The following is a 17,261-nucleotide window of genomic DNA, read 5'->3' on the forward strand; positions in this document are numbered from 1 at the left end:
ATGCTGAGCACACAGAAGAATTAAGTGATGGGCCCTCCACTTGTCACCAGTGCTGCGCCCACACACTGCTTGGTGGACTGAGGCGAAATCCTCCCTCAGACAGACTCTGGATTCACAGAGAATTCTGGGTTCAATTATTATATAGTTTATAATAATACAGTTATACTAATTCTCTTAATGACAAGACTTTAATAGCAATACTGTATGATTCTGGGGCGGCTAAAGTAGAATTTTCATGGATAATCTTTAATTAATAATCTTTAATAATCTCTTGTATCTAATCAATTTAGATATATTTTCTCCTACACAGAAGATCCCGAAATAAAGAAGCATACACAGAATATAGCCAACAGTAGGTTATATCAATTTACTTCACGTAAGAACAGCGAATTTTGGGCCTATGATTTCCATTTAATATCAACAAAAACAATCTGTACAGAAAACCCCAAGGCAACCATATAGCATAACATGTGAACTGTGCAAACAGACTTCAAGATGCGAGTCATTCTGCAGCGTGTGCAAGGCAGAGCTTCACGCTGAAGTAAGGAGACGACCTCACTCTAGCTGACGTGGCAAGACTTTGCATGGAGAGGCCAATGCAAATGGACAAGGCACAACTTAGTGTTGGTGCTGAAGTGTGTAACACACCCCCTCAGATTATTTATTTGAGGGTATTAAAATAACATAAAATCATGTCTGCATTTTATTATTTAAGGAGACTATCAGCTCATTTCTAAAGCGTCATGAAACATTACATTGATAACATATGTGTGGTCAGGACAAGCTGTCCCCTGAACTTACAAGGTCAAAGACAAGACTCTAGCTATCCTATATTTAAAAAATTTATATATATATATACACACACACACCCCGATATCACATACAAGAAACTTTCCATAATCCAAAGGGAGGCCATGTGTTCCTTTTAGTAAAGGTTCCCATACAGTATTTCATGACAGAATTATTTAAAAAGTACATTATTTATTCACCACCTGTTTTGGTCAATCTTACTACAAAAAGACACTGAGAGAGACAATTTTCTTCTTCAAAACAAAGACAACGCCTAACTTAAAGAGAGTCTTTCTCTAAAGATTGCACAGTGAAAGGTATTACTTAGTTAAATATAAAAAAGCTTGCAGCTTTTATAGAAACTATTTAAATCAACATGGAGAAACAAGCCACCCTATCAAAAGTGAGCCAGCCCCTTGGCTACAACGCAGTCCAGGGCCTTCCAAGCCTGACCACAGTGCTCTCTGCTGTCTTACTGCCCATCCCTGAGAGTAAAGCATTTAAAATTTTTTTTAGTAAAGCAAATGAATTTTATTTTGATGAGAATGATGCTTAAGATTTTTTTTTTCAAAATATGAAAAAGCCCCATTTCATTTTAGTTGGAAAAAAAAAAAGAATGCTCCTTGCAAAGACCACTATTCCCAACAATTTAAAATATTTGTATGTCAATCAATTTTAATTTTCTTTTCACTGGGTAATTTCTATTTTTTTGCTACTTATATATCACTCATTTTCCTTTTTTTCCTGTTTTTGTTTATCACTCATTTTCTTATAGCCCATTATTTTATAATTTTTGTTAACAGGAGGATTTTATTGGTAATGGAGCAAAAGTACGTATAAAACTTGAAGGAACGCTGAAGTGAGATCTCTGTTTCTCTGTGGTAAAAGAGTTTTACCGGAAATAATCTGACTGCCATCCAGGAAAAGCAAAACTGCCTGTGAAAGAGAGAACACGCGTGGTGAGCGCCGTCCCGCTGTCTCTGGTCTAGCCTTCTTGGCCAAAATCCTCTGTGAACTTCTTTAGTTTCAACAGGTCGTGCTCGTTGACTGTGGGCTTCGTGCTCGACAGTGACCGTAGCATGTCCGACTGTCAGGAGAAAGGGGCGGGGAGGATTAGTCACCGATCTAACTGAATAAAACCGTTTCGTCCATAGCATTATCATCACTAGCTTTCACCTAAGGTTGAATCTGGACATCCGCACCGTGTCACGGACTACTCATAAACGCTCCTGTTTCCTCTCTTTGCAAAGAGCAACTTCGACTATGCCATTCCTCTGCTTACAAACTTTCAGCTGCTCGCCCCGTCCTGATCATAACCTTCAAAGGCTCCTTGGCACCCAAGGAAATATAGTCCTCTTTACCCAAGGACCAAGGCCTCCAGAATTAAACCCCGATCCTTTTTCTGGCTGTATGTTTACTTTTGAAGAAAGCAGCTGTCAAAATGCAACTCAGAAGGGATATATTCATTCACATATGTGAAACAGAGTAATACGATTTAATCAAAACCAACTTATCAAAAAGCTTAACTATCAGCTAAAATCATAATCAAAATGCTAAGAAAATATATCAACATAAAAAATTTATTAAAAAATTAACTTTTAGACCATGTCTCCCGTAAAATAGTAGGGAAAAATTATCAAAAGAATAAAAGCTTTAAAAAATGAAGGATTTCTAAATAATTTCTCAGATAAGCAGTGGTTAATTAACACAAATATTTCTAGATGTTTACAGATATATTATTATATACACATACACACAAGCTTATATACATGTGTCTATAAACCTAGATCTGCATATCATGTGGAAGCTACTGTTAGTTTTGACATATAGATCTGAAAAATCTTTAAGAGAAGATTTTAAAACTCAATGTTCATACTGGCTACACCTCAATACAAAACAAAAAGTTTAAAGTTTTGGGGAAAAAACTGAACGCTCATAATAAATACGTATCTTTTCTTTTTCGGCAGCATGCTGTGTGGGATTTTAGTTCCCTCACCAGGGATCAAACCTGTGCCCCCTGCAGTCTTACAGATTTTTTCATTTCCTCAATAGAAACTATAAAAATGCAATATTTTATGAATATTTTAACTCCTTCAATATAAACTACAGGAATGCAACTTCTTACAATAAACATGTTGTTTTCAGAGCCTTTAAAAAGCACTGCGTTATTTAAACTTTCTGTGGCGCCTTGAGAAGACAGGCAAGCGCTGCTATGAATGCCGTGATTCACACAGCAGTGTTTCTGGACGTTTTACTCGATCAGAGGTTCAAGGAGAAACATTTTCACAATATTACTGTGAGACCTACGCCAGAAACCTGTATGTTTTAAAAAACAGCTTCTTCACTTATAATTAAATTTTCCTTGAAGCTCAAAAAAACACTTAAAGATAATTATTTGATACTTTAGATTCTATTAATCTCTATAACCTTTGAAGTATTACTATTAAACATGTCTGATCATACTAACATTTTTAAACTAAATTTTATAAACCTGAAAATTTTATCTGACAAATTATAAAATATAATGTTAAATAAATTCTTTTTAAAAGCAAACAAAACGTCAAACCATGCAAACAACTGGCTCCAAAAGTTTATCCCCAGGGACATCCATCCACGTCATCTCAATGGCACCAGGGTCTCCAGGAGAGCAGGGCGTGAGCAGGTCATCTACTATGCTGCTCGGATCAGCTCTCGAAGGTCCACGAACCTGCAACAAACAGTCATTTGAGATCTTTCTTTGAACAAATTGAATAAATATTAAGATTTAAGCCATTATCAGGAAATCTGAACGTGTACTACTATCATGTTTTATTACAATGCTTAGTTCTTGAAAATAAACAGAATATAGAACAAAAAGTGCATTATCTCCAGGTGAGGGGGTAGATTGTGTTTGATTTTAATGTTTTTCTTGATGATATATTTGAAATTTTATAAATTACTTACATGATCATAGGGAGAAAATAAGTAAAAATCCCCTGTGCCTAAAAATACCTTTTTTCTTTTCTAAGGGCTATTCAATGGTGATAATCCTGGACACCAAGGACAGAGCTGCACAGCACGCTGCTACATTTATACCAGAAAATCAACAAGGCCCTGTCGTATAACACAGGGAAAGAGCTCAGTGTTCTGTAATAACCGAAATGGGAAGAGCATTTGAAAAAGAACGGATCCATGTGTACGTATAACTGAATTACTCTGCGGTACATCTGAAATTAACACAACATTGTTAAGCAACTATACCCCAATGTATCGATAAAAATTAATAAAAAATAGATCTACTTAAAAATTCCTTTAAGTTACTCTATTTTCCATAGTAAGAAATTTCTGTGATCTTTGGGAGGTTTATTATTGTGAAATTAACTGTCTCTCCAACAAAAACTCCTTCAAATACAAGTACAAAATTAAATGCCCAGTGTAATTTAAGTGCTAGCTGAACTTACAACTCATAACTGATTTAAAGTAAAGAATTTTCGTAATGTCCAGAAAAAGAACCTCTGTGATAGTGACATAATTTTCAGCTTGTACCACACACATATCAAGTCAGAGGCTGCTTCGTCCTCGCACTTGTTTTAAACCATCGGTCTCAAACACTGCCTTAGGATTCGGGTAGGGGCTTCGCACTTGTTTTAAACCATCGGTCTCAAACACTGCCTTAGGATTCGGGTAGGGGCTTCGCATTTGTTTAAAACCATCGGTCTCAAACACTGCCTTAGGATTCGGGTAGGGGCTTCGCATTTGTTTTAAACCATCGGTCTCAAACACTGCCTCAGGATTGGGGTAGGGGCAGAGAATTAAACATTTCACTTTACTTGTTACGTATTTTACTATGTGTCTTCTCTCACAAAAATTTCAGTGGCAGGGATTTTTGCGTTTTTCGACCACTGTACTTTCTGACTTATCTCTCGGCCCAGACTAGCGCTGATACATTTAACAAATAAAATCACAGGCAAACTTGTTCTTACTAATCGGAAAGCACAAGAGAAGACGGAGCCATAGAGGTCTGCTGGGCTGGGGACACGGAAGGCCTGACGGCGAGAGATCCGGCTGCTACACCTTCATCCTCCTAACAAGGGCCTGGCTTTGGGGTTGTATGAGCTGCCCCCAACAGTAATACAGAGAACTGACCGGAAAGTTCTTAGCAGGGAAGGACTGAGCTCCTTCTAAATGGCAAAGAGAATGTTAAGGAGAAACACAGCGGCTGTGGCGTAAAACCTGGTCCCGAGCTAACTGTGCTTCTTTCAGTGATGAGATGACGGAAGGAGGGATGAGCAACATCTACTGGACTGTTCATGTGCCATGACCGCTGCGCTACGGACCTTCCTCTTTTCATTCTCATGCGAGCATTTCAGAGCAGTGTCGCCATCCTTACTTAAGAGATGACAGAAAAAAGAGAGACTTACAAGGTAACACAATTTGGTCAAGTAGATAAAATGAGTAAATTGTGGAGTCAGGCTTCAAATTCAGGTTTTAATTCAAGCTCCTCATTTTTTAAAAGAAATTATTTACCATGGTAATCTGTATGCAGGCCAGGAAGCAACACTTAGAACTGGACATGGAACAACAGACTGGTTCCAAACAGGAAAAGGAGTACGTCAAGGCTGTATATTGTCACCCTGCTTATTTAACTTCTATGCAGAGTGCATCATGAGAAACGCTGGACTGGAAGAAACACAAGCTGGAATCAAGATTGCCGGGAGAAATATCAATAACCTCAGATATGCAGATGACATCACCATTATGGCAGAAAGTGAAGAGGAGCTAAAAAGTCTCTTGATGAAAGTGAAAGAGGAGCGTGAAAAAGTTGGCTTAAAGCTCAACATTCAGAAAACGAAGATCATGGCATCCGGTCCCATCACTTCATGGGAAATAGATGGGGAACAGTGGAAACAGTGTCAGACTTTATTTTTGGGGGCTCCAAAATCACTGCAGATGGTGACTGCAGCCATGAAATTAAAAGACGCTTACTCCTTGGAAGGAAAGTTATGACCAACCTAGATAGCATATTCAAAAGCAGAGACATTACTTTGCCGACTAAGGTCTGTCTAGTCAAGGCTGTGGTTTTTCCAGTGGTCATGTATGGATGTGAGAGTTGGACTGTGAAGAAGGCTGAGCGCCGAAGAATTGATGCTTTTGAACTGTGGTGTTGGAGAAGACTCTTGAGAGTCCCTTGGACTGCAAGGAGATCCAGCCAGTCCATTCTAAAGGAGATCAGCCCTGGGTGTTCTTTGGAAGGAATGATGCTAAAGCTGAATCTCCAGTACTTTGGCCACCTCATGCAAAGAGTTGACTCACTGGAAAAGACTCTGATGCTGGGAGGGATTGGGGGCAGGAGGAGAAGGGGACGATAGAGGATGAGATGGCTGGATGGCATCACGGACTCGATGGACGTGAGTCTGAGTGAACTCCGGGAGATGATGATGGACAGGGAGGCCTGGCGTGCTGTGATTCATGGGGTTGCAAAGAGTTGGACACGACTGAGCAACTGAACTGAACTGAACTGAACACATGGTATACAATAGACACACACATGTCAGAGTTGTGACGTATTAGTTTGTCATATACTGATGGATTAGGTTTGCTGAGTGTTTGGGGATTTTTACATCTGCCTTCATGAACATATTGGCGATTGCTATTCTCAGCAAGAGTGTAGGTCCAAATTACCTAGTCTACAGTTACTTAAATTGTCTCCCAAGACTGCACGGAGAAGGAAATGGCAACCCACTCCAGTACTCCTACCTAGAGAATTCTGTGGATGGAGGAGCCTGGTGGGCTTCTGTCCATGGGGTCGCAGAGAGTTGGACACGACTGAGCAACTTCACTTTCCCCTTTCACTTTCATTCATTGGAGTAGGAAATGGCAACCCACTCCAGTGTTCTTGCCTGGAGAATCCCAGGGACGGGGGAGCCTGGTGGGCTGCCGTCTATGGGGTTGCACAGAGCCGGACACGACTGAAGTGACTTAGCAGCAGCAGCGGCAAGATCACACAAAATTCCGTCTCAAACCCTATATGGTCTTGTCACTCAGTAGACCACGCAGTGCACGGGAGGAGTGCGAGGGGAGAGTGGTTGGGACCTCAGTGCCAAGCACGTGAATTCATGTGAACGATAGTTAGCTATCATTATTTTCACTTTGATAAGGAGGTATAAATGTACGGGTAACATGCTTCCAAAGCACTCGTACCAAGTAGTTTTAACACACGTTGGGAGAATTTATTCCAGTGGAACGGCCACATGTCCATTATGTAAATCCACTTATTTATCACACAAAACTGAAATCTTCATAAAATTCTTCAAAGACAAGTCAACGGTGGTCTCAAAACTCGATTTTAAAAATACACGGAAAGACAGATGAGCGCTCCTCACCTTTTTAAAATGAGTGGCTGACTGCACTTTCCTGACCGGCTGCATGAGCGCGTCCCGCACAATGACGCTTATGTCTGCCCCTGAATAACCCTCCGTTTTCTTTCCGAGGTCCCGGAAGTCCGCTTCTGTCAGACTGTTCTGAGTGGTCCCCAAGTGCAGTCTGAACATTGCTGCTCGGGCATGGGCCTCAGGCAAAGGGATGTAAATTCGTTTCTCAAACCTTAAAGTCAAAGAAAAATTACATCAAGAATATTACCATATGATAATATTTAATTTCTGTTAAAAATTACTTTTCCAAGAACTAAGCAAGATATTTAGATATTCTTTTATACAGAGCTAAGCTGAATACTTTAAATGGGCCCATATCCACCATAATTAAACATAGATATTTAGGGTAATAAAGGGAAAATACCCAGAGCACATTGACAACAAATGCCTGCCTCTCCTGTCCAAGTCAGGGGTCAGCAGGGTTTAAGCACACTGGAAAACATTCTAAAGTTATCAGAATGCCTCCTTGCTAGACAGAATGGGAATTAATATCCACTTAGCACACTGTGATCAGAAATACGGTGTTCCCTGTATTGTCATACCTTCGCCTAATGGCAGAATCCAGAACCCAGGGTATATTTGTAGCTCCCAGAACCAAAATTCCATCATTGTCCACGCCAACCCCTATAGCAAAATAGATAGTTTCAGGTAATTTGTCATTTCAGTGTTCTTTAAACCTCATCTGCATCTTCTCTTATGAATGTGGTATTTCTTTGTTAAAAATGCCTCTCCTTGAGAGTCTCTCTCTGAAAAAACTGTATTTAACCATATTTCATACTACTAGAATATGATATAAATATTCCCAACAGTAGAATCTCCTAAACTGTGGGAAAATACTATTAATATTGTTTTCAAAATATTTCTCAAAAGATTTAAATTTGAAGTCTACTTTTTCCTTCTGTTTGTATTGTTTCCCGTATAAGTGAACATATACATAAGTCTCTTCACTACTTATACCGAGCTGGTTGCAACTGGGCAGAGGTTGAATCAGCCGAGCACTACCTTGCATCTGGACTAGGAATTCTGTCTTGATTCTTCGTGCAGCTTCACTTTCATTTTCACTTCTTGAGCCACACAGAGAATCGATCTCATCAATGAAGATAATGGAAGGTTTATTCTCTCTGGCAAGCTGGAATAAGTTCTTAACGAGCCTAAAAATAAGTTAAAAGTTTCAATTTCTAAAAATCAGCCAATGACACATGACAATGAAAACATTAAAATAAAACAATGTATCAATAGGAACTCTAATAGTGTTCCTTGTGCCCAACCCTTTGCGACCCCATGGACTGCAGCCCATCAGGCTCCCCTGTCCATGGGATTTCCCAGGCAAGAGTGCTGGAGGGGCTGGAGGGCCTTCTCCATACGTGTGCCATATCTGCTCTCTTTTCCCTATGAAATAAATTTTGAGCTAGGGAACAGTGTGACAGAGAAATTAATACCAGCTGTATTACAGCACTTTTTGGAAGGCCTATTAATGACTTAAGAAACCTGTTACTTTATAGACTGATATAATGACTACCAAGCAAAGAAAAACTTAAAAAAAAAAATCAGCTTACTACTTACTTTTCACTCTCACCTAGCCACTTGGAGACCAGGTCAGAGGAAGATATTGAGAAAAACGTTGAGTTATTTGCTTCTGTGGCTACAGCTTTGGCTAAATAGGATTTTCCTGTTCCAGGTGGCCCAAATAACAGGATTCCCCTCCAAGGTGTTCTCTTGCCTAAAATGCGTATTAAAAAACATGAGAACTTCAAGACTGTTCGTCATCCACCGTGAAGCCCACCGTGAAGACGTCGCCGCTCTAAAGCTGGCAAGAGGATGAAACACAACTTAAATGAATCAGTCTGCGGTAAGGACGTCTTAACCCGCTTTGTTTCCTTTTCAGAGACCACTTTGTCAAAACTGTGTTTATCCAGCTATAACCCTAACAGGCGTCTCATCCGCATGCTCACCCATCCGACCTCTCTGTACTGAAGCCCCTGTGCAGACAGAGGGCCGCGGGGCAAGGATCTCCACCTCCGAGGCCGTCCAGTTTCTTAAGGGAGAAGATTCAGGTAAAAGGCAGCTGCTGACCATCCGTATGTGCACTGCTCAATTCAGAATACGGTAGGAGGAACCGTACCCAGAGGGGGAGGCCGCTGCGAGCGTTTCCTTTACCATCCACGCTGTTTGCAGGGGTGAGACTAACACAGTCTGGATGGCTTGCAGTGCTACACTCAATTCCTGACTCCACAGGAAGCGCATATTATTATTTCAGGTGGTACATTTCCATTCTGATGACTGGAGAACAGGGGGACTCCACCTTAAATTCTAGTTTTGCCAAAATATAGTAACAAGTGAACAAAATCAGTTCTTTGAACCTCAATTCTACTGAGAAATTATAACATTGCCTTAAATAAACCAGGCTGGGTTACAAGTGGCAATAAAATATCAAACACACATTAAAACAACCAAGCAACTGCTGGGTGCAGACTGTGGGCGACACGAGGCGTCTGTGAAGAGTGACATGCAGGCGCCGGGCGGCAACACCAAGCACTATGTTTGCTGTTAGGGGAGCCTCAGCTTTCACTTGAATTCTGTTCGCCTAGTTCAAATGTCTGCAACTGTGAGTCAGCGTCCCCTTAAGTGCGGCCCATACACCAGTGCTGGCCGATGAAATGCTTTCAGGTGGTGTAAAAACACTTTCCGTTTGAATAATTTTTTACAATGCATTCTATGAAAACACTACTCATCTACAGAGACACAAAGATATCCTTTATTACTTTAAAAAAATGTTTGTGGCCACATCGCACAGCGTATGGGATCTCAGTTCCCGAACCAGTGGCTAAACCTGCCGCCCCTGCGCTGGAAGCGGAATCTTAACCACTGGCCCGCCAGGGCAGACCCCCAGGTCATTACTCTATAGCAGAGTCATTAAGCAAACCAGATTAGATGACTTAAAGGTTCAAATGTGGGCAGAACAAGCTGTGACGTCAGGGAAGACCCCCAGGTCATTACTCTATAGCAGAGTCATTAAGCAAAACCAGATGAGAAGACCTAGAGGTTCAAATGTGGGCAGAACAAGCTGTGACGTCAGGGAAGACCCCAGGTCATTACTCTATAGCAGAGGCATTAAGCAAAACCAGATGAGATGACCTAGAGGTTCAAATGTGGGCAGAACAAGCTGTGACGCCAGAAGCCAAGAGAGAGGTTCCCTCTCTTGAGGGAAGACACAGGGATGGACTTCTAAGTTCCTCACGTCGATTTCTTATCTGGGGGATTACTACTGTCTGTGATAATTTATGAGGCTGAACGCACATGGGTTCCTCCATGTCTCTGTATATTTATACTCCAGTTTAGTAAGTTTCTCTAAAAGTGATTTAAAGAAGAAGATTAAAAAAAATAGTACACGTATATGGAAAAATCCACGAAGATGACATACAGGAGTCATGTTTGGGAAACACTGGTATAAGCAACGTAAGTTCTGTCACATTTTTGTACCTTTATAGGATTCTGATGACAGCTTTCACACTGTTAGATTCACATTCCTGAACTGAGGGTCCGAGTCGCGGCTTGGAGCTGGGCAAACAGCGGGCTCTCGCCCCTCGTCACTGCTCTACAGGGCACTGCTGGGCCTGCGCAGTTTGAGGCCAGTATCCCAGATTTGCTCTCTATATAAACCAGCTTGTTTTTAAAAGGAAAAACCTCTGTTTCACTGTTAAGACTGTGGGTATAGCCGTATCACGAACACAGGCTGTGGGTCACCAAAGGGACAAGGACAAGGATGGTTCAGCACAGACAAACCACCTACTGCGGAGCTGTATCTCCACCTCGACCCAGAAGGTGGGCTGGCAGCATTCTCCCTGCAGTGATCATGAGCTACCAGAGGATACACGCTTCATCTGAAACTGTTAAATAATTGGACACAAACTGTGTAACTTGCTTTTTGAGCCTTATAATACAGGTGGACATTCTTCCACGTCAACTATAATGAGGACGGTACCCTGCATTCTAGTGAGCACGGCACTCCACTGTATCTCCCTGATTCACCTTACGCCCTGCTGCCTGACATTTAGGCTGTTCTGAAATATATATATATTACAAATACGTATATGCATATGAAGTAAGTATCTGTGTGAGGGTATACCACTGCCTTATAAGAGGATTTAAAGTAACAATTTACGATACAGTGACGAGAGTTCACACTACCTCAGTCATCAGTGTGCTTTTTAAAAAATCATAAAAAAAATTATTTAGAAGCCATCTCACCTGTAAAGAGATGAGGAAATTTGATAGGCAATATCACGGCCTCTTTCAGAGCTTCTTTAGCGCCTTCCAGACCAGCGACGTCGCTCCACTTCACATTGGGTCGCTCTATAACAATGGCACCTACAGAAAATTAAATCATCTTTCAATCAAAGAGGGCTATTCCAGCAAATGTAGACAACAACATGAAATAATGAAATTAAAGAAATGCCTTATAAATTTGTCTGGAAAAGTTTTATGTATTAAAGACAGTTCCAGAAGGGGGTGACAAGAAAGTGGTTGTTAGCCGGCAGCGAGGAGGAGCTGGGACCTGGGGTGGGTAGCTGGATAATCCACACAGAGCCATTCAGCCGTTCTATCTCCACTACCTCGCTGTGAAATAGAAATAGCACCATCTGGCCAGACTACTAAAGACAGGTGAGTGCAAAGACCAAACGACGTAATAACACCAGACTGCCTGGAAAAGCACCAAACGGTGCGTAAAGTATTTATGGTGTTTGGCCACGCTGATTCTGGAATACCTCCCATTTCTCCTTTTAACCAAAAGAATCAGTGATCTAATGCTCCCTTAACCACAGAAATAAAACACATTTAACCACTTTACCTGAAGACAGACAGGCGGAGAGACGGACGGACAGAGGGAGGGAAGAGGAGGGTGAGAAGGGGATGATGGAGAGAGGAGGTGTGCTCTTACAGACCTGCAGTGTTTCCCAAGATTTGCCACAGTCTCCACTCGGCTTCTAGATAGCTCTATTTACAGTCTCTGTGCATCAACAAAGGCATTTAAGCGATTTAGGGCTGACACCACATGTGCAAAAGTCATAGCAAGCCGTCACAGTGAGAGCAAGTGAGCGTCAGTGACAGCCCACAGAGCGTTTCTTTTACTGTGGCTTACTGCTGGATCTTTCAACAACTCTTTTATCAAAAGCTTTCCCAATCTTCTAGTCTATAGAAACGGCCCAACCATGAAGGAGCCTGTCCTAAGATGATGTGTAAGTGTTGTTAAGTGTAGCATCACCACTCACACAGTCTACTCATTACCTATGATATTACTTTATGGGTATTTTTTCTTGCTTTGAAAGGTCATCTGTTAAAGAATGCTTGTACTTGGCAACTTCCCTAAATTACAAAACTCTTTAGCTATACATTAACATGAAATAAAACTATGAACTCTTTTTGTATTCTGAAAGTTCAGACTAAGTATAAATTAAGGGGAAAATTTACCTGCCTCCTGAGAAATCTGTATGCAGGTCAAGAAACAACGTAATATGTCGTTAGAACCGGACATGGAACAACAGACTGGTTCCAAATCAGGAAAGGAGTACGTCAAGGCTGTATACTGTCACCCTGCTTATTTAACTTATATGTAGAGTACATCATGAGAAACACTGGGCTGGAGGAAGCACAAGCTGGAATCAAGATTGCTGGGAGAAATATCAATAACCTCAGACATGCAGATGCTGCTGCTGCTGCTAAGTCGCTTCAGTCGTGTCCCACTCTGTGCGACCCCATAGACGGCATCCCACCAGGCTCCTCCATCCATGGGATTCTCCAGGCAAGAGCACTGGAGTGGGCTGCCATTTCCTTCTCCAATGCATGAAAGTCAAAGTGAAAGGGAAGTCGCTCAGTTGTGTCCGATTCTTCGCAACCCCCTGGACTGCAGCCTACGAGGCTCCTCCGTCCATGGGATTTTCCAGGCAAGAGTACTGGAGTGGGGTGCAGATGACACCACCCTTATGTTAGAAAGTGAAAAACTAAAGAGCCTCTTGATAAAGTGAAAGAGGAGAGTGAAAAAGTTGGCTTAAACCTCAACATTCAGAAAACTAAGATCATGGCATCTAGTCACATCACTTCATGGCAAATAGATATGGAAACAGTGGAAACAGTGGGAGACTATGTTTTTGAATCCAAAATCACTGCAGATGGCGACTACAGCCATGAAATTAAAAGATGCTTGCTCCTTGGAAGAACAACTATGACCAGCCTAGACACCATATCAAAAAGCAGAGACGTTACTCTGCCAAAAAAAGGTCCGTCTGGGCAAAGCTATGGTTTTTCCAGTATTTGTGTATGGATGTGAGAGTTGGACTATAAAGAAAGCTGAGCGCCGAAGAACTGATGCTTTTGAACTATGGTGTTGGAGAAGACTCTTGAGAGTCTCTTGGACTGCAAGGAGATCCAACCAGTCCATCCTAAAGGAAATCAGTCCTGAATATTCATTGGAAGGACTGATGCTGAGGCTGAAGCACCAATACTTTGGCCACCTGATGTGAAGAACTGACTCATTGGAAAAGACCACGATGTGGGGAGAGATTGAAGGTGGGAGGAGAAAGGGGATGACAGAGGAGGAGATGGTTGGATGGCATCACTGACTCGATGGACATGAGTCTGAGCAAGCTCCGGGAACTGGTGATGGACAGGGAGGCCTGGAGTGCTGGAGTCCGTGGAGTTCCAAGTAAGTGAGATGTGACTGATCGACTCAACTGAACTGAAGGGAAAACCCAATTCACTTTTTCTTTTCTGTGTTCCATTCTGATTAGTAACCCTATATGAGAAAAACACTATGTCATCTGACAGGATTTTGTGTCTATTAAACAAAAATAGATTTATACATAAGCATTATCTCGTCAACTAAAGCGTTTTGCTATGAATTTTCTAAGTATGTCATAATTTATCTTCTTTTCTCCTTAAAGTTTAAACTAGGTGACTTTGGAATGTTCAGTGATTAAAAAAAAATCTAGATAAAAGTAATATTAAGAACTAGACATAGACTAATGATTTTTAAAATTAAAAGGGAAGGATTATTAGAAAATAAAAGCCAAACAATTTGATTATCCCCCACTGAATGACTCTGTCCCGTCTCTGGTATCGTTTATCACACTGACGTGCTCTGAATGTGCGCGCTCAACTGTCCAGTCATGTCGGAATGCTTGTAAGCTCAGGGACTGTAGCCCACCAGGCTCCTCTGTTCATGGAATTTCCCAGGTAAGAATACTGGAGTGGGCTGCCATTTCCTCCTCCAGAGATTAACATGTTATTTAACCTCAAAGTCACTGAGTATCAGAATTAACAGAAGACTCAAATCACTAATTTTAACAATTAAATATTACACTTAATATCATGACAGAAGTAAAACAGAAGTAAAAGATTTGGAAAACTATTTCAGGAAAAGTGAGAAAAGATTCCAAAAAAGGATTGTTTTACGATGAAATCCATCAGCAAACCAAGAAACTAAAAGATGGGGAAAAAAGGACTCTCAGATAAGAAAAGCTAGGATTCTCTCTATATTCTATTTCATCCTGAAATTCCAAATAAATTTCCTCATTTAAATGTTTTAAGCATCTGTATTTTTATACATCCCTGGGCCTTAGCATCACTGATAGGAAATGTAGAAAAAAATTTCTTATTAAAAACCTGGTTGTATCTTTTCCAAAATTAAAGATATTAAAAATTCCAATTTTTCCTTCAGTGGGGCAGAGCCAGCGAGATGGGGACGAAACCAGAAGAATGGAGAGGAAAAGGCTTTCTGCCTTACCAGTAAAACAAAGCCACCTGGCATGGCCCACGGGGCAGCCCGAGAAAGCTAACTGAGGAGGAAGCGGGCCCATGTGCTCGAGGCAGTGGGGACTCGTTACCGCCCTTGAACCACACCCACCACTGATGTTCTTGGCACATAAAAACAGCCTCGATAACTGCAGGGTTTCTAAAATATTATCCTTACAGGGTTCCCCTATCCATCCCGGTGGGGTCGGTGAGACAGAAACTCTGACAGAACGGAGAGACTAGAACAGCAAGGCTAACGCTGTGTCCAAGCGAGGAACGCCCCCCAGTCCCTGAGGCTGGCCCTGTGGGATGGCTGTCCTCTTCAGATACAATGCGTTCTGCCTGCTGCTGCTAAGTCGCTTCAGTCGTGTCTGACTCTGTGGGACCCCACAGACGGCAGCCCACCAGGCTCCCCCGTCCACAGGATTTTCCAGGCAAGAACACTGGAGTGGGTGCCACTGCCTTCTCCCGCGTTCCGCCTGGCAAGATTCAAGTGAATAAAATCCAGGCTACCAGTGACTGAGCATAAAACTCAACTTGAAAAACCATTTCTAATATATCAAAGAACCACCAAATCTCAGGAATTAAAGAAGTCGGTAATTAATGAGATGCCTTTTTAGCTTCTTAGAGCTACTATTTCCTCTGCGTGCCAAGTCGCCTCGGTCGTGCTCGACTCTTTGCGACCCTGTGAACCGTAGCCCACCAGGCTCCTCCGTCCACGGGATTCTCCAGGCAAGAACACGGGAGCGGGCGGCCACTCCCTTCTACAGGGGCTGCTTACTGCATCCCTGGTGTTGGTCAGACGAAATACTAGGTAGTTTTACACTGTCGTTAACCCTTTCAGAGCCCCGAGAGCATTTTTAACTTGCATTTTAGAACTGGGGGGGTCTCAGGCTCTAAGACTTCAGCCCAGCACAGCCTGGAGTGGAATCCAGATGTGAACGGAGCCACAGTCTAGACCCTCCCCACCATCCCATTCCCCACAGCAGAGAGAAAGGGCTTTTACACGCAGAAGGCGCGAAAATTAAAGGGGAAAGAGCAGTGGAAACAGGGACACTGAACAGGGTAGAAATGTATGAGGAGGAGCAGGCGGGACCATGAAACGGACTGTGCCCGTGGGCCAGCGGCAGCAGCAGCAATGAGAGCCACGTGTGAGTCTCAATTCACCCGCTCCTCTGACAGGACACTCCAATACCATCAGATTTCACAGTATGTTAACACTATAACTGCTACACTCTCTAAAACGGGGTAAATAAGACAAAATGAAAGAGAGTAAACTTTTTAAGGCAGATATAACATGAAACAATAGCCTAGGAAAAAACCAACCAATCTGAGAACCTAGAGAGGAGATCTTACAAAAACGGTTTCAAACACAGCCAGCACGTGATCACTGGGACCAAAGCCAGTTCTTGGGCCTCATTTAAGTACAGGTGGGAAAGAAAAACCAACTCAAACAGACAATTCACTATGATTTTTAAAAAGTAAGTAAATTTAAAAATGAAATCTGAAGCGACCTTGAAGTTGATTCTGCAGCTTCTTTTTTTCGGGATCATCAGATTCTCCTTCCCCATCACTGTCATTCCTAATAAAAAGAGTTCAATACATTCAAACGGTCACTCATTGCTGTCAAAATACGGCAAAAAATGAAAGAAAAGAAATATCTGTAATGAAAGTAGCAAAATAAGGCAGTCACTGAAAGCTTAGCTCATTTTATTACTTTTAAGAACACACTAAACAAAACAGGAAGCAGGCATTTGCTGTTGTTTAGCTGTGATGTCATGTCTGACTCTTTGCAACCCCAGGGACTGCAGCCCACCAGGCCCCTCTGTCCATGGGCTTCTCCAGGCAAGGACACTGCAGTGGGTTGCCATTCCCTTCTCCAGGGGATCTTCCCCACCCAGGGATGAACATGCATTGCTGGGAAGCCGGCCTATTACCTATCAAAATGGAATCGTGAACAGAAAATGGAAAAAAAGACCAGAATGAAGTCAGGAACCAGCTCCAAATTCCCATGACATACCTATGCACGTATTAACTCATAAATGCATGACCCATACTTTCTTCCACAAAAGATTTAAGATGAGTTACAAGAGTGTTGTAAACAACAATTTAAAAAATCAGGACCAGGCCAACTACACATCAGACCAAGAAGCCCTAACTAGGAAGGAAAAAACCCAGAATACTATTTAAGGTACAAAGATCGATAACCTTAGTCTGGGGGTTCCAAAGGACGGCTGACTTCTGATGAAAATGAACTGACCCCTAAGAACAAGG

The 17,261-nt window shown here is 41.9% G+C and overlaps 1 protein-coding gene across 1 annotated transcript in view; it reads right to left on the reverse strand.

Moving 5' to 3' along the window:
• Window positions 1–343: 343 nt before the first annotated feature.
• The window catches only part of VPS4B (vacuolar protein sorting 4 homolog B), a 31,359-nt gene continuing 14,441 nt past the window's right edge, over window positions 344–17,261 (reverse strand). The window contains exons 4-11 of the mRNA XM_069569142.1: window positions 16,502–16,569; window positions 11,448–11,567; window positions 8,763–8,919; window positions 8,202–8,350; window positions 7,742–7,823; window positions 7,152–7,371; window positions 3,356–3,496; window positions 344–1,876 (exon numbers count right to left, since the gene is read on the reverse strand). Coding sequence (XP_069425243.1) covers window positions 1,775–1,876; window positions 3,356–3,496; window positions 7,152–7,371; window positions 7,742–7,823; window positions 8,202–8,350; window positions 8,763–8,919; window positions 11,448–11,567; window positions 16,502–16,569 — 1,039 coding nt within the window. The 3' untranslated portion in view covers window positions 344–1,774. The remainder of the gene's footprint in view (window positions 1,877–3,355; window positions 3,497–7,151; window positions 7,372–7,741; window positions 7,824–8,201; window positions 8,351–8,762; window positions 8,920–11,447; window positions 11,568–16,501; window positions 16,570–17,261) is intronic.

Source organism: Ovis canadensis, chromosome 23 (genome assembly GCF_042477335.2).
Source record: "Ovis canadensis isolate MfBH-ARS-UI-01 breed Bighorn chromosome 23, ARS-UI_OviCan_v2, whole genome shotgun sequence".
Lineage (NCBI taxonomy): Eukaryota > Metazoa > Chordata > Mammalia > Artiodactyla > Bovidae > Ovis > Ovis canadensis.